Source organism: Porites lutea, chromosome 13 (genome assembly GCF_958299795.1).
Source record: "Porites lutea chromosome 13, jaPorLute2.1, whole genome shotgun sequence".
Taxonomy (NCBI): domain Eukaryota; kingdom Metazoa; phylum Cnidaria; class Anthozoa; order Scleractinia; family Poritidae; genus Porites; species Porites lutea.
The window spans coordinates 15,849,387-15,874,010 of record NC_133213.1 but is presented as its reverse complement, the minus strand read 5'-3'; the positions used below and the strand labels follow the sequence as shown (position 1 = coordinate 15,874,010).

The 24,624-nt window shown below is 40.0% G+C and overlaps 2 protein-coding genes across 2 annotated transcripts; both read right to left on the bottom strand.

Moving 5' to 3' along the window:
• Positions 1 to 2,026: 2,026 nt before the first annotated feature.
• On the bottom strand, positions 2,027 to 10,356 carry LOC140923058 (uncharacterized). Its single transcript, XM_073373116.1, has 5 exons — positions 10,255 to 10,356; positions 7,039 to 7,149; positions 5,662 to 6,017; positions 5,196 to 5,396; positions 2,027 to 2,369 (listed from the first exon to the last, which is right to left on the bottom strand). Exons 1-5 carry the CDS (start codon positions 10,349 to 10,351, stop codon positions 2,040 to 2,042), a joined length of 1,095 nt encoding a protein of 364 aa, XP_073229217.1. The 5' UTR covers positions 10,352 to 10,356; the 3' UTR covers positions 2,027 to 2,039.
• A 4,401-nt stretch (positions 10,357 to 14,757) lies between these two features.
• LOC140922452 (uncharacterized) lies at positions 14,758 to 20,645 on the bottom strand. The gene is made up of 5 exons (XM_073372437.1): positions 20,270 to 20,645; positions 19,068 to 19,178; positions 17,650 to 18,005; positions 17,184 to 17,384; positions 14,758 to 15,094 (listed from the first exon to the last, which is right to left on the bottom strand). The coding sequence occupies exons 1-5, from the start codon at positions 20,643 to 20,645 to the stop codon at positions 14,765 to 14,767; spliced, it is 1,374 nt and encodes a 457-aa protein (XP_073228538.1). The 3' UTR covers positions 14,758 to 14,764.
• Positions 20,646 to 24,624: the final 3,979 nt, after the last annotated feature.

Sequence of the window (24,624 nt, the reverse complement as noted above, 5' to 3'; positions counted from 1 at the left end):
TACGACTGTACCCTCGTAAATTAGGCAAAACTGCCACCTTCTTCGAGTTTGTCCATCCGTGCAGAGTCCTTTTGCATTAATATTTGCTGTGTTATTTATACCTTCTTTCATCCAATTTTGTGGCAGTCAGTTCTCACTTTTTGAATTTTGATAAATTTTCTAACACAGCTCCTCAAGTTGTTTGAGTTTACTGTAAACCCATAGTGCTTTTCATCGTTTTTATTAGGCTAGTCTGCAATTGCCCAGAACTTGCTAGACTAACAGTTTTTCAAAGTTTATTTTGTTGTTTGTAACGTTTGATGCATTACTTGGGAGACATATTTGTTTGACACAAAGCTCTGATTTTGTCATTCACAAGTAATTTCGAATTCTAAGTAGAGGATATTACATGGCCGCGCGGGGATACGAATTTTATCTTCAAGTGCTTATAGTATTTCTCACGAGTGAGCTTCGCTCACTCGTGAGAGATAATTTCAGTACGAAATTCCTACTTAAAACACAACTTTTTTTCATTCATTTTCGAAACAGCAAAATAGTGCAATTGGTACCGATGTGGAAATTTGGCAGTTCATCGAGAAAGTCACCGGTAACTGTACCGTCTTCGCACCTCGAAACCATTTTTGTACATGAAATTTCAAGAGAACCGGCCGCGCGCCTGAGCGGGAAGCTCTCTTGTAATTGGCTAATCATGTTAGTAACCATGGCGACACCAATATCCTCACACGTGGAAGATAAAAATAATATCTTCACTGCGCGCGATGAAGATATGATTTTTTAGTAAAAGGAAAGATCTTGGTATTTCATCAGTATCTATATGATAAAGCTTTTTAGCGAATAAGGACACAAAACTGTTATTGGGAAATTTGTGTTACGTATACGAAATCGGCTAGGCCAGTACTTGGAGGGAAATTTGCGGCTTAAAAGCTATTAGCTACAATAGCTCATAGTTTAGAGGAAGTTTTCGTCATTTCATTGAGTTTATCGTCGCAAAGATAACAGGTGGAAGAAGGAGCTCGGGGTGGCGGAATAGAACTTCCTTGCAAGTACTTTGTCAAATTGGACCGAAGAAATCCAAGCCCCCGTAGTTCTTAGGCAAACAAAAAAATACGGGCTACTGTATCTTAATTTTAATTTTTTTGCTTGTATTTGAGGATAATTTCCAAGTACATGCCCTCGGGAGCTTATATTCGGCGGAGCAATTTAACGCAGGGTTGTTTGTGTTACGAGTTTGTGGGGCTTATTTTTGGCTTATACATGGAGGGGCTCATTTTCGGAATTTTACGGTGATATTAGCCTGTTCACAAACCCACTGTTTTCTCTTCAAAGTCCGTCGAACGGCAGTGATAAAATATAAACCGCAGGGGATTTATTGACCGCTTCGCTCGCGAGCTTGCCGATGTTTTCGAAAAGGAAAATAAAACAACGTCTGTGTACAGGCTACGGTGATATGTGCTAATCAAATTTTTCTTTAAAGACACGGCTGAAAAAATAGAAAAAAAAAATGTTTGAAAATGAAGTGCGTGAAATGCTTTTGTTTCCCAACAATCACTGGTTAGCCTCCAAAAAGATTCTTTAAAAGCTGCTTTTCGAGACTATTATCAGGAAAACAATATCCACTGCTTCCCAGCGAGCGGGGAGTGTTTTTAATTAACATCATCTCACCTTGCCCTTTGAACAAGACTTTGACCTTACTACCAGCTCCTAAGGCCCCGTTCATACCTGTCATGCTGTCATTTAGGTCACCCTACCAGCCAAGGCAACTTTATAAGCGAGCTTTTATACAGGAAAAAAGTCTAATCCACACGCTCTGAATGTCTAAAATAGCGCTCGCACTTTATCTAGTAGCCTCGCCTTGACTGAGTTGACTCGGCTGAGCAAGTCAAAGTGTTTATATGGAGAACAGTCTGTCCAAGTAGGAGAGTGACTCTTCTACCACGTGGGAAAACCTTTCTTCATATAAACGAGCTTTAGATTAATTTTTATTACACGTCGCCAAACGCACAAGCTTAGATCTAACTCATCACAATCTAGTCCTCTAGTTATTGCTCATAAGAATAGCCATCAAAAAATGGAAACTGTTTCATTTGATCATACACTCTCTTTTTCTGCCGCTCTGTCCATTCTACGTAATCTCTAGTTATCGATGGAATTGGGTCTACAGTGCTGGCGCAGTCTTGGATATAATCCTGTGAACACGTGATTTCCAAAAAAGTGCATATCTTTCTCAAGACATCCGATGGTTGCTTTACTAGTTTCATGCTTGGGATGTCAATCACCTTTTCAGGGAAAGCCTCTCGAGTCTTTTTACATCCCGCCGCCCAGTGAAAATACCGAGTTATTTGGTGGTCTAAAGTTTGAGGGGCATTTACCTGTGGAGAAAAATTATTAGAAAAAACGGTGTTTGAATCTATAAGAGCATAGTTAATAGACTGAAATGATTATGAAACCCCTTCAGACTCCTTTGTTATATGACTTGTTTTTGTGGACCTGACGGTGCACAACGTTCAATAGCATTCCCGGCATTTTGATCTTACTGACCAATAAAAACGTCCCATTAATTTATTCCGTTGCAATTTGCCAACAGAATACAAAGGATTGTGCACCTTCAGGGAGTTTCCAACATAAACCGCAGCACTGTGGTTTTATATTTGATGTTTGTTACCTTTCAAAACCAGTCTCCTCTAATAACTATGATAAGAGCAAGAGAGAATGAGGTTGATAAGAGTCATCCAATCAAACCACCAAGCTGCTCAATAATGACAATAATAGCTTAATAGTTAATAGAGTACTAAAGTGATGACGTCATAAAAATTAAATTTCTGAAATTATGGGATTTGTCAGGATATTCTGAAAGAACAATAGGGACTTTAAGATCTGGGACGCGACGACTTCTAGAACGCGGTGGCTGATAAAAGGACTGGAACTAGAACGCCGTCGTTTGCGCGCGAAAAGCAAAGTTAAGATCTCCGTCGCGATGCAGGACGACGCGGCTGCAAACCGCTCTTTATCAGTGTGATTCTTCGGCAATTCTTTCGCAGAAATAGCCATGGCATCATTTAAGAAAGTCCAAGAAATGCTTTGTTTGTGCTTTGTTCGATAGCATCACCTCCACTTCTTCGTTGACGCTTCGGTTTGTCATCGCTTTCATCCGCTGATGAACCTCTTTTCTTCGTCTCTGACAGCTTCTCCATCGCTTTTAGTCTAACATCTTCCGCTTTAGCCCGATCGTATTGATGTTTTTTGCTAGCTTTTCCCTGTGTTTCCTGTAATTCCGCTTCGCCACTTTCCTCCAACGCGATTATCATATCCAATAGGTTTTCTAGTTCCGTTGGCTCATCGGGAGTTATCCCAGTTGCTTTTTCCTCCGCTAGAAGTTTCTTCTTATGCTTGTAAACAAGGATTCCCACGTGATCTCGGACTGTTCGCTTATCAACCCTGAATTTCGGCACAGTGCATTTGTTCAAGGTGTCTGCTATTTTTTCCCACATACTGCTTCTTTGTGTTGACCCTTTCTTAGTTGTGTAGGGACGACTTCTCTGCATAGAATGGCTTCATGATCATGTGTCCAAAACATTACTGAACTAATGGGAAGCATAAAAACACACGCAGTTTAATAAAATTAAATTAAATAATACAGGCTTAAAATTGGCTTTTAGCGGCAGATGAACGCAATAAATCGAGAATTGAAACGGTACAAGAGACGAGAAGAGTATGCAGAAGACTCCTACATTCACTATTTGCAGTTTTAGCTCGTGACTTACTTGCAAGCCTTGCTCGAAGTCGAAAAACGAAGGCACTGCCATTTTATAACCTTCGTACACCTGAAAGAAATTTAAAAATAATCAAAATCCTTCCATCTCTGCGATTTAAAATGTCGCCAGAAATTACGTCCAATGATCCTAGAAGGCGATTTTACATGTTTCGAGGAACATTTCATCATTTTATTTAAGCACAGGAACAAATATACTCACGTTTTGTACAGAACGTCAAACTCGCAAAACCCACGTTCTCGACGCGAACTGGTGACACCAGGACAACGGCTTGAGCATGCGCAACATGTCTCCTCTTTGAAAATTTACTTCCTGTCGCGTCTTACAGCCGTCGCGTCTCGGATCTTAAAGTCCCTAATGTCCAAGAGGCCTACTTGCCAAAAATGAGCATTTCGGGGCAAATTGTCTCTGAGATCGTAGCCCAGTTATACTCAGAAAACTCCATACAAACCCTTCTAATTTTTTTGGGGGGGTCGACCCAATTTGCCCCGAAATGCCCATTTTTGGCAAGTAGGCCTCTTGGACATTTTTCTTTCAGAATATCCTGACAAATCCCATAATTTCAGAAATTTCATTTTTATGACGTCACACTTTAGTACTCTATTGGCCCTGTGTTCACTTATCACATTCGCTGCTAAAAAAATGCCGGGTATGGGAATTGAATATAGCCCGTGGGTGTCAGCCGGGCGTTTTGAAGCTAGTCGAGCGGTTTTTTGGTCACTGTCGTTCTATCAAGAGCTAAAAGAAGTCGTTTACAGGTCGTACACTTCGCGGTCCTCTGTTCCACGAATGCGCAGAAAGCAAAAATTTCGAGTTTTTGGGTTTAAAAGTGACACAGCAGTCTTGAGTTTTACTTTTGGCTTTCTCTCTCCCCTCTTTTTTCGCTTTTCTTTTCTCGTTTTTTTTCTCCTTTTGCTGGGCATTTATATTAAAAGGCTTCATTTTGGTGGGAAAAGGTTTTAGGATCTTAGGAATGAAAGGGAATGTAGATGAGTAGTGGAACAAGATTTTTTTGACACTTTTCGGGTAAACGTTACATGTTTTTTTTGCCTTTCTCTCCCGGACCGGTGTCCTTGACTGAATTGTGCTCATTTTGGTATGGTCTGAAAGATCGCTTCACTCTGCACAAGTTATCGGACAAACTTGTCCTTGAGTATTAAAACTGATGACGTCATAAGCGGTAGAAGGCACGTCGATCCTCACGGGCGGTTACCTGCGGCTCAGGGGCGAATGGGTTAACAATATGGAACTTTATTACAGTACAAAATAACCGTTGAACGTTAATCATTAACAAACATTGCGTAATGTTTACAAACCTCTATTAAGCGGACACTTAGGAAGTTTCCGAAGGTGTCCGCCGGATAGAAGTTTCACTGTATAAACTTATTGCCAGCCCCCTCTCTTCCCATCCCCGATCGATCATACCTTTGAATCGTGTTTACCGTTTCGCATTCTGACGGTACTGTGTTCCAAAGTCATGGTTGCGAGATTATCGAATGGATTTCTCACCACATGAACAAACTTTACTTTGGCGTTGGAGGCTTTTTCCAAGAGATGCAAAGCATCAATTGCGTCATCCTGAAGCATTGCCCCAGCAGTAAATGCGCCCGACTTGTCACCGATCACCTGTCGATTGGAGAATGATTAAGTTTCATATAAGCGCCTGGGCTCAGTATGTGGACTGTTTTAGTACTGAATGGCTGATATTCATTGAGAGTTCATAAAGCGAAAGGACACTAAAAGATTTTTGCTCTTTGAGCGGAGCTCCACTCGTGGGCCTTAGTTTGACCTTAAAAGCTGCGGGGGAAGGGGGCCTGCAAGGCGCCTCCCATTGATCCGCCATTGCATGATCTGCACGTATATATCCGTGGGGGGCTGGAAAAGTTCCTACCTGAATGTATCGATCGTAATTCCCCTGCCATTGATTAGGTACAGAATAACCATAATTAGAATCCTTGTTAACAACGCTTCCTTCGAACACACGAGATCGTCTTTCCGTCATCGTAGACTGCTTCGACGCCCTAAACAGCGTATCATAAAAGGAGTATATCGAACCATTCATCCACTGTTTTGGATTTCGCCGCCATCTTGGAAAAGCCATCGTCTCGTCTGAAACGACTATGTGTGGATGGGCGTCCAACAAAGACCCGAGGAGACTGTGGCGACTGCGAGGGTAGCCAATGAAAAACAAGATAGTGCTCACGTGTTTATAGGCTTCGTGTAGGTTAATTTGTGGCTCTCGTTCATCTGAAACAAGTATCAAATGAATGAGTCATAACTCACAAATTGATAAATTTCTCACTTCAGGAATATCGGAAGTTAGCATGCCGTCTTCAGTCAAACACTTAATCTTGGTTTGCAACCACGTGACAAGGCGGCCATGGTGGTGATCAATGCAATAAAATTACTTTCGAAGAATTTAAATGAAAATGGGTTTTAGTTCAATTCCTAGAGGTGAGAAATGTTTTTGTTCTCGACCATCGACATGGCCGCCATGTCGTCACCTGCAAACCAGCAATAAAGGACTTAAAACTAAGTATACAGTTGCAAGAACGTTATTTTCCAACTTTTGAAGGGAAACTCAGAAAGAACTGTTTTACAAACACTAAAATAAACGGGGTGTGTGTTGAACCGTCATTTAACATACAAGTTACTTAATATATAAATTACTAGCCAAAGAGGGCGAACAAAATTTTCAGACTTTACTGATATCCCCAGAAGGGGGATGGGGTAAGCTAATGGGCATGTGCTGTTGGATGGGGTCAAATTTTCATGACGGGATTGACTCTAATAGGGCTGTATTCTCAAGAGAGTTACTAGAACCGGGTCGTATCGTTTCGGGATTTTGGGGCACAGAAAATCCAGGTAGGTAAGGATTTAAACATTACGACATTAAGGTTGACAAATATGACATTTTTTTAAATGACTAAGTTAGAAAATGTCTTATATGGGATCGCGAATATTACATTTTCCAAACAGTGACTTAGATTGGGCCTATAATTAGCCACAGAATAGGCTATAATGGGGTAAGGGTTATGAGAGGCCAGCGGCAAATACCCAGCAAAAATTAACCCAAGTAAACCCCTCGCCCTGGCTCTGATATCTTATCCGCATGGTAGCGCAGTTTAGTCTAAAAATGTTCGGTTGTTCTATGACTCTTAACGAATTGTAACTTTCCAGCTTAGTTCATGTGTTCTTTGGTTGCCACTGGATTTCATCCCTGATCAAAGACTTTTTTTAAGGTAGTTTTCTTAGCTTGTTATCATACCGTTTGATGCCCTCTCTTCTTTTTTGTCTCGATCTTTGTTTGGAGAATCGGCCTCGTGTTTTTTTCGTGCCGAATTTTCTATCAACAAGGAATCCGCAATAGGGGTGTCTCCTATTAACAAAAACAAAGTTAAAGCAGATTACGTCATGTTATACACAGCATGTTTGGATTAAAAAACCGTTTACAGGGGAATTTAATCTTTATATTCAATTCTTTTGTTGTTGTTTTTTTCTATCCGTCTGCTTCAAAAGGATAGAACGATCGTCTCCGGGATAAACGTCGGCCTTCACATGGGACGAACTAAAACTAATAAATGAAAATTTGTATGATAATGTATATTTAGCCTCGTTCGGGATAATATTTATCAATGAACACCCGCTTGTCGGTATCCTGCGTGACAGGCGTTTGAAAAGGAAAGGAAAGAGGGGTTTTGGGCACGAGGGAAACACAAGGGGCGTGCAAGGAGGGAGGGAGTGAGGGAAACGCCTGCCGGGAAACCATTGTTTTCGACATCCCGCCTACTAATTATGTATGCAAAAATAACGCAAACTGTGAATGACGACTAGCTGTCAAATAAGTCTGGCCGCTATGAGATATGTCCAAGTTTGCACGCAGTAGAAAAAATTGCAGTTTTTGCTAAAATTAATTAAGTCAAGTGTTAGAGCCGGGTACAAGGGTGCCCAGCAAAAACTGCGATTCTGCAATTTCTCCAAAAAAATGCGAAAAATTGCAGAAATCGCAGTATTTGTTAAAATTAATTAAGGAAAATTAATTAAGTCAAGTGGTACAGGAGGTAGAAGGGTGTCCAACAAAAACTGCGATTTCTGCAATTTCTGCGATTTCTCCAAAAATTTCGAAAAATTGGAGAAATCGCAATTTTTGCTGCTGCGTGCAAACCTGGACATAAGTGGCCGTGATACACTTATTTTCAGTCGTGCTGTTTTTCTCGCTTTTGTTTTCCTAAAACAAGAAATCTGAAGAAAAGGTAATATAAAATAAAAAAGTAATAATATTATAATATAAAAAAGTTCAAATGCGGTCCTCGGTTGAAAGAAGAAAGTTGCAACGATGCGTGGCTTGTTATATAAAATCCCCCCGGCAGCAAAAATCTATGACGTCGTTTGCTGAAGGAATCTCGCTGGACTTCGCAGCTTGCATGCAATGTTTGTCCGAGAAAAATTAAAAACACTTTAATTTGCTGACTCTCGAATTGGATCCAGCAGAGCATACAAAAGAATGATGGTAGCGGGGAAAGAATTGCTGAACTTCGAAGATCTACAAGAAAGCTGCAATAAATTATTTAAGTACTACTAGGTTCCTGGCGGCTTTATAACGTCTATAACCCGCAAGAAGAAGTCCTCAAATCAAAAACCGTGAAGGATTATAGTTCGCTTCGTCTTCAATAATCTGGTCGTTGATAAAGCATAGCCTGAGCGGTAGGCGTTTGAGGTCAAACAGCAGATAACAAGCACAAAGACCGCATGATTTTTCCTCTCTTTCTTCTAGTGAATAAAACAAGCCGTTGCGGGATGAGACTTCTTGAAACCAGCTGTCGGTAAAACTCATCTAGCTGACAGCTCTTTTCCTTTAAACGGTGCTTTTAACTGCTTTCTTCTCTTCTCCTTTGAAGCTGAAATTGATGCCTCCAGTTTCTAATTCTAACGATGAATTCCGTACAGAAATCCCATTACACTTAATAATAATAATAATAATAATCCATTTATATAGCGCCTTTTCTACAAGATTCAAAGGCGTTGTTTACAAAAATTAGATAAAACTAAAAGTAAAAATAATCACAAGAAATTGACATTAAAACTAGACGCTAACTGCAAAATAGATAAATGTACTCAATAGATAAAAAATCAGATAACAAATAAAAACATCACGATTCATAAGCTCGCATAAAAAGAAATGTTTTAAGTTTGCGTATAAAATCATCAATTGAGTTTGCAGATTTAATATCCTCAGGTAAGTTATTCCAAAGTTTCGGAGCAGCAACAGAAAAAGCTCCTTTACCATACGAATTGAGATTATAATAGGGTTTAACTAATAAATTTCTATTAGAGGATCTAAGATTGCGGCTGGGTGTATACAATTGAAGGAGCTCCTTTATATAGATTGGAGCTCGATCATGTATATACTTTGTAAGTAATTAACATAATTTTAAATTCAATCCGAAAGGAGACAGGGAGCCAGTGAAGTTCCCTCAGGACTGGAGTAATATGGCAAAATCTTGGACACTGGTTGACAACATATAATGATTACTGAAAGATCGATTACTCAGTAGCGTGATGTTGATTTCAACCAGTCAGATAAAGAAAGGCTATGATTGACTTGTTTTGAAGACTAACCAATAAAGATTTTAACTTTCGCCTGGTGAAGCCTGGTGGATGTTAAAAACGAGAAAAACAAGGTCTCCTGGCAGGCGTTTCCTTCCCTCTCTCCTCGCGCGCCCCTCGCGTTTCTCTCGCGCCTAAAACTCCCTTTCCCTTCCCTTTCAAACACCTGCCACGCAGGCTAGCTTGTCGGCTGAAATTGCTTTTTGGTCTGTTTCAGTTGATTGGTTGGACGCGTCCCTAGTTCGACGTCAGACCCGACAGACGATCTTAATTTAGGTCGACCCAAATTAGAATTTTGTTCGTCTCATGAAAAGTTCGACGTTTTGCCTAGGCCGTAGTGCAGCGCAGTTTGAAGATTTTTTGTTCATTTAAATTAAATCAAATGCGTACGTTTAGGACGGACCATTAGAAAAGTTATGGGGGAAAGGAGGGGAGCCGCAGGAATTTTCTTTCGTTATCAAATCCCCTGTATGAATTTCTTTTTTTAGGCCATAGCATGAATATTTTTCAGGATTTATTGGCGTGAATGATTTTTTTTTTCATTTAGTTGTCCCTTGCGCGAATATATATATATTTATTTATTTTTCCTTCGGCCGCCCCCCCCCCCCCCCCCCCTCCATAAGTTTTTTAATGGTCCGTCCCTTATTTTGTGACAAGTAGCCTTGTTACAAGAGAGAAATCAGTAAATCAGGCTCCCCCCATGTAACTGTAATCCAAGACACTGTTGGATTCTGGATTCCATGCCGTGGACTCCGGATTCTAGGCTTTTAAAACGAGTACGGCTGGGATAAAAAATTAAAACTGCGGCGGCAGATGTTTTGTTCTGATAGTGGCGATTTATCAGGCTTATTGTAATGAGCCATTTTTAATTACTCACCAGCGTGTTGCCTTACGATGGCCATTCCCGTCACATAACGAGGTTGCTGATTTATCCACATGACAAAGCCAACAGACGCGATACTCAAGCCAATCATTACACCAACGAAAATGTTTTGAAACTTGACAAGTACCCTTGGCAACATGGTGGATTCTGTAACCGAGAAAACCAATGCTTATTTAACCAATGTAATAAAATCAGGGTCTGGTACGATTACAAACAAAGGATGATGTTGCATTCCCCACGGGAGTTTTGAGTGTCTCAATGTAAATCGAGAAGCAAAAAAAACATGTTGGTTGACAAAATCTCTCGATTACATAAATAAATTCTAAAATAAAGGTCCGCAAATACTTTGAATTCCTCACGGGAGGTGAGGACTGGCTCAATGTAAATTGGCCTGGGAAGAACACGCTGGTTATGATAAAAGTTTTGAGAATATAACCCTATGCCTTGATCATCTACCGCTTAAAATTCAATTCACAAAGGAAAAGAGAACGCTGAAAACCCTGGTTCTGAGTCGAGAAGCGAACACGCTACCTCAATGTAAATCGAGCTGCAAGAAACAAGCTGATTCTGACAAAAATTTGAGCGTAAAACCCTATTCCTTGATCAGCTGCTGCTTTAAGGGCAATTTATAAAGCAAACCAGAGCACTAATTGCCCTTTCAAACTAGAAATCGTATTAAAGCTTGCTCACCTGTTAGGTCCTCTTGAACAGACAACAAACAGCTGCACACTGAATCACCCAATTTCGGAGGTCAAATATCCACCCAAATATGCGGTCTTACTTACACCCAAATGTGGTCAAAAATGCAAATTTTAGTGGGTTACGCAGAATTTGAGAGTATTGGCCTACATGCGCGGCGTTATAATTCTGCCGCCGAGGTAACCGGGCCCGCTTCTTAGCTCGGTTGCCTCGTAGGCAATTAAAAAGACAGAAAATACTGGATATATTTCAAAACAGGTAAATGAAACAAGGTATGAATGAAATTAAAATAAAAATTTAATATTTACTAAATATGTCAAATAAAGTACGCACGCCAACATAAGTATCCTCCTGTATCAAAATGTCCAGTAGCCGACTCTGTAGGGTATTCTTAAATTATATTTAGGGAGAGCACGATCACTGTCGGGAATACTGTTCCATACTATTCAGCCTGCATACTCAGCTCACGTACTCATTGGTTTTCCAATATTTCAGTTATAGGCTGATTTTCTCGAAACGTCTCGCATGACCTAAGCTGTCAGAGGCGTAGTCTAAAATGAGGCCAGACATGAGGAAGGTTTATCTCAGATAAGAAAAACCATTTGTCTTAAGAAAACTCAAAGAAAGTTTCTTTGGTTTCGGCGCATTGTGCATGAAAGAATTTTACGAAGACATAATCCTAATTAACATTGGGACCTCCTACTTATTGGTGTTTCAGTATTTCAGTCATGGGCTGCTTTCTCTCGAAACTTCGCACATGACCTTTCCTACCAAAGTCATTGTCCAAAATGAGGCAAGACAACGCCTTTAGCTTGAAGAACGTTTATTTCAAAACATAGAAGGTACCGATGCCAAACAATTATACCTGTGCGTCTGCGAATCTTAAACATTTTTCTGTACGTTAATTTAAAATAGCATTTTCACCGATTAATCACCATATGAAGGGTTTCTTTGGTTTCGACGCATTAAGACTAAATATTTGCCAAAAAGCTTTTTGCGAGAGAATAATGCTGTCACGGGATGTATCTCCCCGATTTATGAAAAATATTATAACTTGATGGAAGTTCTATATATTTTTCCAATGATCTTTAAAATGAAACCGATATTTGACTTGATTGAGCTAAATGAGTCCTTTGCGGAATAAGTAAAATATAACGCCAATAAACAATGTCTAAAAGATGAAAAGATAAAGCATGAAGCACACTGTAATTTTCAGGGAGTTATAATAACTCCTCTAGTGGGGCTAATTTAACTCCTTACAGTGGAGTTATTTTTCGTGGAGTTATTTTAACTCCAAAAAGGAGTTTAAAGAACTCTTTTTCAGGAGTAAAAGTGACCCCAGATATTGAGGAGTTAAAATAACCCCAAAAAAGGAGTTATCCTGTACCTAAAATTTTTACTCCACTTTCAGAGTTAAATTAACTCCAAAAGGAGTAAAAACAACCCATGTAAGGAGTACAAGTAACCCCATTTCGGAGTAATTTTAACTCCAGACTGGGAGTAAAAAGAACTCTTTTTCAGGAGTAAAAATGACCCCAAATTCAGAGTTAAATTAGGAGTTAAAATAACCCCAAAAAAGGGGTTATCCTGTACCTAAAATTTTTACTCCATTTTTGGAGTTATAATAACTCCCTAAAAATTACGGTGCATGGAATCTGATTGATTTCTGACAATTGTATCTGATTAATTTGACATAAATACTGATATATATCGTTGTAGGAAGCTTTCTAGGTTCTGGAACATTTTGACTGTTTATTAATAAGTATCAAAGAAGATAAATAACATTTGCTAATGAACTTCTTATCTAAAAGATTAAAGATTAAAAGTGTGCATTCTTGCACCATGTACGAAATCAGATCATATGCATAATTTCTTAGGGGGGTGTTTACATGAGAAAACTCGCACCGGCGCGACTTTCATACCAAGATGACTTTTTGATTTCGTATCGCGTTTACATGATGACTGGGCCATTTCGTATCCCGTTATTTGAAGGTACACTTCATGTTGATAAAATACACGTGTGATTCAAAATCGCAAACATTACGCATGCGCTACCCGTTCCAGTGTACCGGCAGACCGATTTCACACCGAAACGGGTGGTCGTTTCGCGTTTACATGATACCATTGCGAGATTTCGTACCGGAGTGAAATTCTCGCCCCTGTACATGAACCGGGGTGAACTCACGCCGGGGTGACTTGGGCTGGCATGACATTTTGTGGTGGTATCATGTAAACAAATATAGAGCCATGAGAGGGAACCGGAGTGAACTCGCTCCAGGCGAAAGTTATTGGCCAAGGACAACCCCGATCTGTACCATCATGTATTTTCAGGTTATTCTTTGTGCATTCTATGACTCTTTAGGAATGTTCTGACTAAGTTAGCACGGTTGGAAACTGACTCGAAGAAGGTTGAAACGGTTCATTGCAGTTGTGGATTTGGAGAACTTGCTGGACTAACAGTTTTTCAAAGTTTATTTTGTTGTTTGTAACGTTTGATGTATTACTTGGAAGACATATTTGTTTGACATAAAGCTCTGATTTTGTCATTCACGAGTAATTTCGAATTCTAAAAGCTTTTTAACGAATAAGGACACGAAACTGGCATTGGGAAATTTGTGTTACGTATACAAAATCGGCTAGGCCATTACTTGGAGGGAAATTTGCGGCTTAAAATCTATTAGCTAGCTCATAGTTTAGAGGAATCGAACTTCCTTGCAAGTACTTTGTCAAATTGGACCGAAGAAATCCAAGCCCCCGTAGTTCTTAGGCAAACAAAAAAATGCGGGTTACTGTATCTTAATTTTAATTTTTTTGCTTGTGTTCGAGGATAATTCCCAAGTACACGCCCTCGGGGGCTTATATTCGGCGGAGGAATTTAACGCAGGGATTTTGCGTTACGAGTTTGTGGGGCTTATATTTGGCTTATACATGGAGGGGCTCATTTTCGGAATGTTACGGTGATATGTGCTAATCAAATGTTTCTTTGGAGACAAAGCTAAAAAAATAGAAAAAAATTTTTTGAAAATGAAGTTCGTGAAATGCTTTTGTTTCACAACAATCACCTGTTAGCCTCCAAAAAGATTACTTAAAAGCTGCTTTCCAAGACTATTATCAAGAAAACAATATCCACTGCTTCCCAGCCAGCGAGGGGTGTTTTTTTATTAACATCATTTCACCTTGCCCCTTTAGGTACGGTAGGGACGGACCTTTAGGAAAGTTATGGGTGGGGGGGGGGGGAGGGGAATTTTCGAGCCGCAGGAATTTTTTTTCGTTATAAAATTCCTTGTATGAAATTTAGGCCATAGCATGAATATTTTTCAGGATTAATTGGCGTGCATGAATTTTTTTTCATTTAATTTTCCCTTGCGCGAATATTTTCTTTGTACTTCGCCCGCCCCTCATCCCCCCTCCCACAAGTTTTCTAATGGTCCGTTCCTTAACAAGACTTTGACCTTGCTACTAGCTCCAAAGGCCCCGTTCATACCTGTAATGCTGTCATTTAGTTCACCCTACCAGCCAAGTCAACTTTATAAGCGAGCGTTTATAAGGGGAAAAAGTCGAATCCACACGCTCTGAATATCTAAACTAGCGCTCGCACAGTATCCAACTGCCTGGCGTTGACCGAGTTGACTCCGGCTGAGCGAGTCAAAGTGTTTATATAGAGAACAGTCTGCCCGGGTAGGAGAGTGACTTTTCTACCACGTGGGAAAACCTTTCTTCATATAAACGAGCTTTAGATTAATTTTTATTATACGTCGCCAAACGAACAAGCTTAGATCTAACTCATCACAATCTAGTCCTCTAGTCATTGCTCGTAAGAATAGCCATCAAAAAATGGAAACTGTTTCATTTGATCATACACTCTCTTTTTCTGCCGCTCTGTCCATTCTACGTAATCTCTAGTTATCGATGGAATTGGGTCTACAGTGCTGGCGCAGTCTTGGATATAATCCTGTGAACACGTGATTTCCAAAAAAGTGCATATCTTTCTCAAGACATCCGATGGTTTCTTTACTAAGATCATGCTTGGGATGTCAATCACCTTTTCAGGGAAAGCCTCTCGAGTCTTTTTACATCCCGCCGCCCAGTGAAAATACCGAGTTATTTGGTGGTCTAAAGTTTGAGGGGCATTTACCTGTGGAGAAACATTATTAGGAAAAACGGTGTTTGAATCTATAAGAGCATAGTTAATAGATTGGAATGGTTATGAAACCCTTTCAGACTTTTTGTTATATGACTTGTTTTTGTGGACCTGACGGTGCACAACGTTCAATAGCATTCCCGGCATTTTGATCTTACTGACCAATAAAAACGTCCCATTAATTTATTCCGTCGCAATTTGCCAACAGAAAACAAAGGATGGTGCACCTTCAGGGAGCTTCAACATAAACTGCAGCACTGTGGTTTTTTATTTGATGTTTGTTGCCTAATAACTCTTCTAATAACTATGATAAGAGCAAGAGAGAATGAGGTCGATAAGAGTCATCCAATCAAACCACCAAGCTGCTCAATAATGACAATAATAGCTTAATTGGCCCTGTGTTCATAATCACTTATCACATTAGCTGCTAAAAAAATGCCGGGTATGGGAATTGAATATAGCCTGTGGTTATCATCCGGGCCGCCCCCCCCCCCCCCCCCCCCCCTCCCCAGTTGGCGGCTGTACATAGCAGGCCACTTGAATGCAAACAGATGGAAATTAAAGGTAGTCGGGGCTCGAGAGTGAAAGGATAATTCCAAAAAATAATTAAATAAATAAATAAAAAGACGAATGTGGTCGGAACTGGGTCTGCACTCGGCACTGGTCGGGCATGAAACAGAAAAATTTGATATTATCAACTGATTTCATAAAGTCTATTTGCTAGCCTAGGACGATTGAAAAGCTGCTGTTTAGAGAGTTACTTTTTAGTCAGGATTTACTCTGTTGGAGGCTTGCGCTCGAAACTTCGGTTTTTCAACCGTTTTACCGTGGTTGTGCTTGTATCACACAGTTGATCAAACTAAATCATTTTCGTTTCCTTAACATCCACAGTACCCCAACAAAGCGATGATGATCGATCGATAATCTTGTCTAGAAGTTCAAGGCTTCAGTATGCAGTTAAACGGCTCTTAGCGGACCCCCAGTTAACCGGGCACCCTCTATTAAGCGGACACTAAGCCGGGTCCCGAAATTAACGTCTTATATTTTCCTTTATATCGAACCCCTATTCAGCGGACACCTCTATCAAGCGGACGCAGACACTAAAATAAATTACATTTGGCTAATTTCTATTGTTAAAAACCTCTATTAAGCGGACACCGGACCGAATTCAGCGAATTGACAATAGAAGTATTGGATAACGTCCTTGAAATACGGTACTATAGTCGATTAATAAAAATAAATCAATTCATTTAGCTGTCAAAAGTCAGAAGTTCACCTAAAAATTTTGCACAAAGTATAGCACAGCTTCCTTAGCTTCCTTAACTCGTTAGCCCTGGAGATTTTGCCGAAAATCGCGTTTTGAAGCTAGTGGAGCGGTTTTCTGGTCACTGTCGTTCTATCAAGAGCTAAAAAAGTCGTTTACAGGTCGTACACTTCGCGGCCTTCTGATCCACGAATGCACAGAAAGCAAAATTTCGAGTTTTTGGGTTTAAAAGTGACACAGCAGTCATGACGTTTACTTTTGCCTTTCTCTCCCCCTTCTTTTTTCGCTTTTCTTGCCTCTTTTTTTTTTTTTTTTTTTTAATCTCCTTTTGCTGGCATTTGTATTAGTAGGCTTCATTTTGGTAGGAAAAGTTTTTAGGAAAGGTTTTAGGATCTTAGGATTAAATGAAATGAAAGGTAGGTAAGTAGTTGAACAAGATTTTTTGGCAATTTTCCGGTAAACGTCACATGGCTTTTTGCTTTTTTCTCCCGGACCGGTGTCCTTGGCTGAATTATGCTCATTCTGGTATGGTCTGAAAGATCCGTTCACTCTGCACAAGTTAGCGGACAAAGTTGTCCTTGAGCATTAAAACTATTGACGTCATAAGCGGTAGAAGGGACGTGGATCCTCACGGGCGGTTATGGGCGGCTCAGGGGCGAATGGGTTAACAACATGGAACTTTATCACAGTACAGAATAACCGTTGAACGTTAATCATTAACAAACATTGCGCAGTTTTTACAAGCCTCTATTAAGCGGACACTTGGGAAGGTATATATCACTGTATCAACTTATTGCCACCACCCCCGGTCGATCATACCTTTGAATCGTGTTTACCGTTTCGCATTCTGACGGTACTGTGTTCCAAAGTCATGGTTGCGAGATTATCGAATGGATTTCTCACCACATGAACAAACTTTACTTTGGCGTTGGAGGCTTTTTCCAAGAGATGCAAAGCCTCAATTGCGTAATCCTGAAGCATTGCCCCAGCAGTAAATGCGCCCGACTTGTCACCGATCACCTGTCGATTGGAGAATGATTAAGTTTCATATAAGCGCCTGGGCTCAGTATGTGGACTGTTTAAGTACTGAATGACTGATATTCATTGAGAGTTCATAAAGTGAAAGGACACTAAAAGATTTTTGCTCTTTGAGTGGAGCTCTACTTGCGGGCCTCAGTTTGACCTTAAAAGCTGCGGGGGAAGGGGGGCTGCAATGCGCCTCCTATTGATCCGCCATTGCATGATCTGCACGTATATATCCTTAAGGGGCTGGAAACGTTCCTACCTGAATGTATCGATCGTAATTCCCCTGCCATTGATTAGGTACAGAATAACCATAATTAGAATCCTTGTTAACAACGCTTCCTTCGAACACACGAGATCGTCTTTCCGTCATCGTAGACTGCTTCGACGCCCTAAACAGCGTATCATAAAAGGAGTATATCGAACCATTCATCCACTGTTTTGGATTTCGCCGCCATCTTGGAAAAGCCATCGTCTCGTCTGAAACGACTATGTGTGGATGGGCGTCCAACAAAGACCCGAGGAGACTGTGGCGACTGCGAGGGTAGCCAATGAAAAACAAGATAGTCCTCACGTGTTTATAGGCATCGTGTAAGTTAAATTGTGGCTCTCGTTCATCTGAAACAAGTATCAAATGGATGAGTCATAACTCACAAATTGATAAATTTCTCACTTTAGGAATATCGGAAGTTAGCATGCCGTCTTCAGTCAAACACTTAATCTCGGTTTGCAACCACGTGACAAGGCGGCCATGTTGGTGGTCAATGCAATAAAATTACTTTCAAAGAATTTAAATGAAAATGGGTTTTAGTTCAATTACTAGAGGTGAGAAATGCTTTTTATTCTCGACCATCGACATGGCCGCCGTGTCGTCACCTGCAAACCAGCAATAAAGGACTTAAAACTAAGTATCAATTTGCAAGAACGTTATTTTCCAACTTTTGAAGGGAAACTCAGAAAGAATTGTTTTACAAACACTAATATAAACGGTGTGTGTGTTGAACCGTCATTTAACATACAAGTTACTTAATATATAAATTACTAGCCAAAGAGGGCGAACAAAATTTTCAGACTTTAGTGATATTCCCAGAAGGGGGATGTGGGGTAAGCTAATGGGCATGTGCTGCTGGATGGGGTCACATTTTCATGACTGGATTGACTATAATAGGGCTGTATTTTCAAGAGAGTTACTAGAACCGGGTAGCACCTTTTCGGGGTTTTGGGGCACAGAAAATCCAGGTAGGTTGGGATTTAAAAATTACCACATTAAGGTTGACAAATATGACATTTTTTTAGAATGACTAAGTTAAAAGGCTTTCTAAGGTAGATGCATAACAGAATGTCTAATATGGGATCGCGAATATTACATTTCCAAACAGTGACTTAGATGGGGCCTATAATTAGCCACAGAATAGACTATAATGGGGTATGGGTTATGAGAGGCCAGCAGCAAATACCCAGCAAAAATTAACCCAAGTAAACCCCTCGCCGCCCTAACCTGGGCTCTGATATCCCATCGACATGGTGGGGCAGTTTAGTCTAAAAATGTTCGGTTGTTCTAATACTCTTAACGAATTGTAACTTTCCAGCTTAGTTCATGTGTTCTTTGGTAGCCACTGGATTTTATCCCGGATCAACGACCTTATCCAAAAAAGTAGTTTACTTAGCTAGGTATCATACCGTTTGATGCCCTCTCTCCCTTTTTGTCCAGATCTTTGTTTGGAGAATCGGCCTCGTGTTTTTTTCGTGCCGAATTTTCTGTTAAGAAGGAATCCACAATAGGGATGTCTCCTATTAAAAAAAAGTTAACAAAGTTATTAAAAGCGGATTACATACCTCTTATCAGCCGAATTTTCGGTCCGTACTGTAAAATACGGACCGAGTTTTTTCCATTTATTCGCGCGCGGGCCATAAATCGATGGAAAAAAACGAGGATCCGTAATTTACAGTACGGACCGAAAAAACGAGGCTAATAAGATGTTTTATTATATGGCTTCTTCCTGTTTGGGGGACCGTAAACAAGACGCGCGATTTGACAGTCATTTGACAGCTGTAACAAGTTTTTATTGACTCACGAAAACAGTAGCACATAACAAAGGCTTTCCGAGAAAGTGAACACAAAATGCAAACGTGCCATGTTAAGAAAAGTTCAAAATTTCGTCAAAACTAAGAGTTCTGTAAGTGTACAAAAAAGGAAAAGATCAACCATCCTGCAGTCCGCAACTGAAAGTAAATCAGCCTCTACTCCTCATCATCAATGAGTGGGCGCTTTGCCGAGCTTGATGGAATGATATTAAACACACAGTTGTTCATTGTGCTGATTGTTGCTCCTGCGAAAAAGCTTTGGCCTTGACAGAATTCGGAAGGGGGTTTGGAGTTGATCTCGTCTAGCTCTCAGCTGAAAACAACGATGTGTGAAAGATTTGTTCGCGAATTGACGTGGTGCCATTTTTACTCATCGATCCTCTGCTCAACGTATCGGAGATACATGACGGTATACCGCTGGTGTGTGATGGAAGCTGATTTGTATGAACTCAGACTTTGAAGATTTTTGTGGCCACTTAGTTGCATGACAAAATTTTCTGGCACACCATCATAAAGCAGACGGGAAGTTGACGTTTTACGGACGGAATGATTGGATATCTTCCTTTTTTGAGCTGCTAAACCGGTATTTTTTTCCGCCGTGGACATAAACTGTCCGATTTCGTTCTTACCGAGTGGTGAGCTCTTGTACCAAACTTGGCTTTGGCGCCAGGTTTGGTGATTAACTGCCTGATAGGACGGCGGGCCTTAAACAACTTGTAATAAAGAACAGGGCATCTGTTTGTGCCGGTGGCAAACGCTTTAGGACAGAATTTCGGCTGTCCACACCAGTACCTCACGGCCGGTCTCAGCGTCAACGTCCAGCGCTGTATCTCCCCAACACAACTTTCTACTTTCATCCCAGGCTCTGAAGCCAAACTGTATTGATAAAAACCACCACAGGGTGCGCTGCAATGCCAGTGGATTATGATTTCCGAATTCACCTGTTTCAAAGAGCTTCGCTTCTTCTTCATCCGTCAACTCACGGCTAGCGTTCGGTTTGTTTCCACGTCCTTCTTTAACTAGGCTCTTTCGCTTGGTAGCCAAGACGCTCTTTGAACAGGAGAAAGCATCATCTTTGAGGATCGATGTTAAAGGGAAGTTTTTGCTTGGTAATGTTACGGTGGATGCTCTTTTGAATACTGGACATCGTGTCAGGTTCGTAGTCGCTGCCATCTTTTTTTCTCAGGAGCTTGTCAAGATCAGGTGCAGGTATGTTTGTTATGTCAAAAAAAAAAAAAAAAAAAAACACTCATTTTTCCTTGGCAATGGCGTCAAATCTCTGCCAGTCTAGTTTGGTTTTCTTGAGTGTGTTTTTCGATTTTTGGCCTTGGATGAAGGTGTCAATTTCTTGGCTAGAATCTTCTTCTCCGCTATGATTAACGTCTTCGTCCGCTTCTTTCTCAAATACATTTAGGTCAAAATATGGCAGGACGATGTCTACTTCAAGTTCATTAGGTTCAGTATGGTTAACAGACATTCTGTCACAGTTTTCTCTTGATCTTTTTTCTCAGAGAACGATCTATAGAGAGCAAATTGAGCAACTGCGTTTCACTTTGGTCCGTACAGTAAGTTATGGACCGCAAATTGACCAATCGCATGGTGAGAACAGACTTAGCCATATAATAAGTCAATTGTTATACACAAAATGTTTGGATTAAAAAAACATTTAGAGAGAAATTTAATCTTAAAATTTACATTCAATTTTTTTGGGCAGTTGTTGCTTTTTTTCCATCCGTCTGCTTCAGACGGATATTCAACGATTGAAGATCGTCTCCGGGACAAACGTCGATCTTCATTTGGGACGAACTAAAACTAATAGATGAAAATTTGTATGATAATGTGGATTTAGCCTCGCTTGGGAGAATATTTATTACTGAACTCCCGCTTGTCGGCTGAAATTGTTTTTTGGTCTGATTCAGTTGATTGGTCCGACGCGTCCTTAAGCTCGACGTCAGACCCAACAGACGATCTTAACTTAATTTAAGTGGACCCAAATTAGAGTTTGCTTCGTCCCATGAAAAGTTCGACGTTTTGCCTAGGCCGTTGTGCAGTGCAATTGTTCAGTCATTTAAATTAATAAAAGCAAACACGCACGTTTATTTGCCTGTAAATCAGGCTCCCCCCATGTAACTGTAATCCAAGACGCTGTTGGAGTTCTGGGGATTCCATGCCGTCGATTCCGGTTTCCAAGCTTTTAAAACGTATTAAAGCTGGGATAAAAAATTAAAACTGCGGCGGCAGATGTTTTGTTTTGATAGTGGCGATGAGTCCTTTTTAATTACTCACCAGCTGGTTGGCTTACGATGGCCATTCCCGTCACATAACGAGCTTGCTGATTTATCCACATGACAAAGCCAACAGACGCGATACTGAAGCCAATCATTACACCAACGAAAATGCTTTGAAACTTGACAGGTGTCCTTGGCAACATGGTGGATTCTGTAAACAAGAAAACAAATGCTTATTTAACCAATGTAACTTAAAATCAGGGCCTGGTACGATTACAAACAAACGATGGCAGTAAATTCATAACTTAGACAACACCACTGTAACGTTTGTTACAACTAGCCTTGTTACTTGTACACAGTATAAACGTGATGTTCGTTATGCTTTCCTTAATTTTGTTAGTGGTGTATTCTGAGACTTTGGAAATTAGCGTCATCTCCGAAGTCCTAAATGACCGGAGCAACTTTAAAAGAAAAAATTGGGTGGTCTGACCATTAAATTCACTGACCCTCGTAAACCTTAATATCAAACTTCAACTTGTTGCAAATTCAACTTGTTTGATCATGTCCTTGATTCATGTTGGAACTCTGAGATCTAGAATTCTCGAAACATTTGTTGTAAAATTTCTTGCTTGCCTACATGCTTCTCCTAAGATTTTCGAACATCGAAAAAATGGTATAATTGCCCATTTAAAACTGATCTTTGCCCAAAAAGGCCACCTAGAATTTTCGGGAGCCGTTTTTCTGGCTGAAATTTTCGAAAAGGTAAGTTTTGATCCCTAAAATTTTCGGATCACTAGACTTTCAGCTAGGAAATCCGAACAGATGAAAAATTTTCAGGGAATGAAAATATGCCTATATCTACCGTTTAAATACTAAAATTCGTTTAACAGCGCTATGTCTAGTTGAGTGCCTATGTTGTTTGGAGATGGCTTTTCGGTGGATTTGTGCAATGTCGAGGCCAACATTGAAAGAGGAGGGAAAGGGATGCCGAGCACAACAACTCAACGTTGTAACTCAATTGACCCAAGTGCGATCAATTCATGTCGGTCGTACTATCACCACTTGTTCTATGTTTTATATATACTACCATGCCAAGCATATATATGTAATAAAACTTTGCTGCTGTTGTTATTGCATGATGTAAAGATATATCCCTTAATACTGCCTATGTACCTCATACATTAAGAAAACCTACCTTAGATGGACTCTCGTTCTTGTGCGTAAGCAAGACAATCAAATGATAACAAGAAAGTCTCTCAACAAGGTTGAAGGGTCTCTCTAGCTATCTCTCCATAGAAACGCTAAGTGTTCAGCAAACAGGTGACACCACACAACTCTTGCAGTTAGCCAACACATAAGCAATTCATTAATTTTACACAGAATCATAGTTTAACTCTTAACATTTTATTTGAGTTTCAAATGTTTTCTGTGACGCTTTTATTATCCAGAAATAAGCAACTAACAGCATTACTGAAATAAAGAAAAGAAAAAAGAAAAAAGAAAAAACAAGGCAATTAAAAACAAAACACAATTTATATCTAATCAAATGTTACTCTGCTATGGCGGGCTATATATTTATATGGCAATTAAGAGAACACAAAAGTCTAGATGTGGTTTCTCTGCCGAATATCATGCTTCAATTTATATTTGGGGATCCGATTCACAATATAGACAAGAGACAAAGTCCTCTAACGTGTGTTAATGCAAAATAACTTGAGCTAGGTTATGGCGGCATTTACCGTCCACTCGTGAACAATAAAAGATCACCTTAATGGATAAGGAAGGTCTCCATATACTGGAAAATGGATAGATATCGTGTGCTCATAAGCATTTACGGGAGTTAAATATACAGTCTTAACCAGACTCGTGTGGGTAAACTGTGAGCGGGTATGGAATTTATCTTCGAATCTGATCTCAGATCGATTATAACTCACGCCGATGAGCGCAGCTAATTGCCGATTGAGATATCCATTTGAACACGAGAGGCTGTGCCGAACTGTTTCTTGTCGGCAAGCGTCCGTGAATCTGATATAAATAAACTAATATAATTCATTTATGTTAGACAATATTACAACTCAGATAAAAAATACCACAAAGTTTTATAAGCCCTAGGCTCGATGGGAGAAGCGCGGAGTTATTAAGCGAGGACTGCCGGCCGCAAAGAAGGGTGTTGTCATAGTGACACAAGTGGCCATCGGTCACCGCGCGGCAGGCTGATATAAACACAAAAAAATTATCGTTTTCCCATATGGGTTAAGACACGATTTTCCTCAACGGCAGTGTCAGCCGGTTCAGTAATTTATTATGTATTCTAATGAATTTATTTTCTTAAACATAACCTGCCTCACTCTTTAAGTTAAAATATCGCGAAGAGGTAGCAGGTCCGGTGTGTAAAACAACTTATTATGCGTAGATACATTTTTTTTTGTTATTAATGATATTACACGATAGTAATAGGGACTGACAGTATGACACAATTTGACACTGGCCGCTATATCTTCAGCCACTGAAAAAAATAATAAAATAAATCAAAGCAAGCGAATATTAACGTTAAAAGCCAACGTTTCGGTATCATCATGACACCATCCTCAAGGCAAAATGAATAAATAATGCGAAGATTTGATTTCTATAGTCTACAAATTAACATAATAAAAAAGGATCACAAATTCTTCAAGTGAATACCTTTGCGCGAATCGAGTCTGCCTGCACGTTTAGGGATGGTTTGAGTTTTCTTATAAAGACGACCTTAATTAGGCAATCAAATTTGTTAGAACCTTTAGTGAGCACGTGAAATTGTTCTGAAAGAAAAGGTGGTACGTCCGAGTTATGTTCGCAAAAATAATGTTTACAAATTGACGACGATTTCTGTTTCAGTGTCCATCAACGCGTTCGTGGACCAAAAGGTGGCCGCGAGTATAACCAAC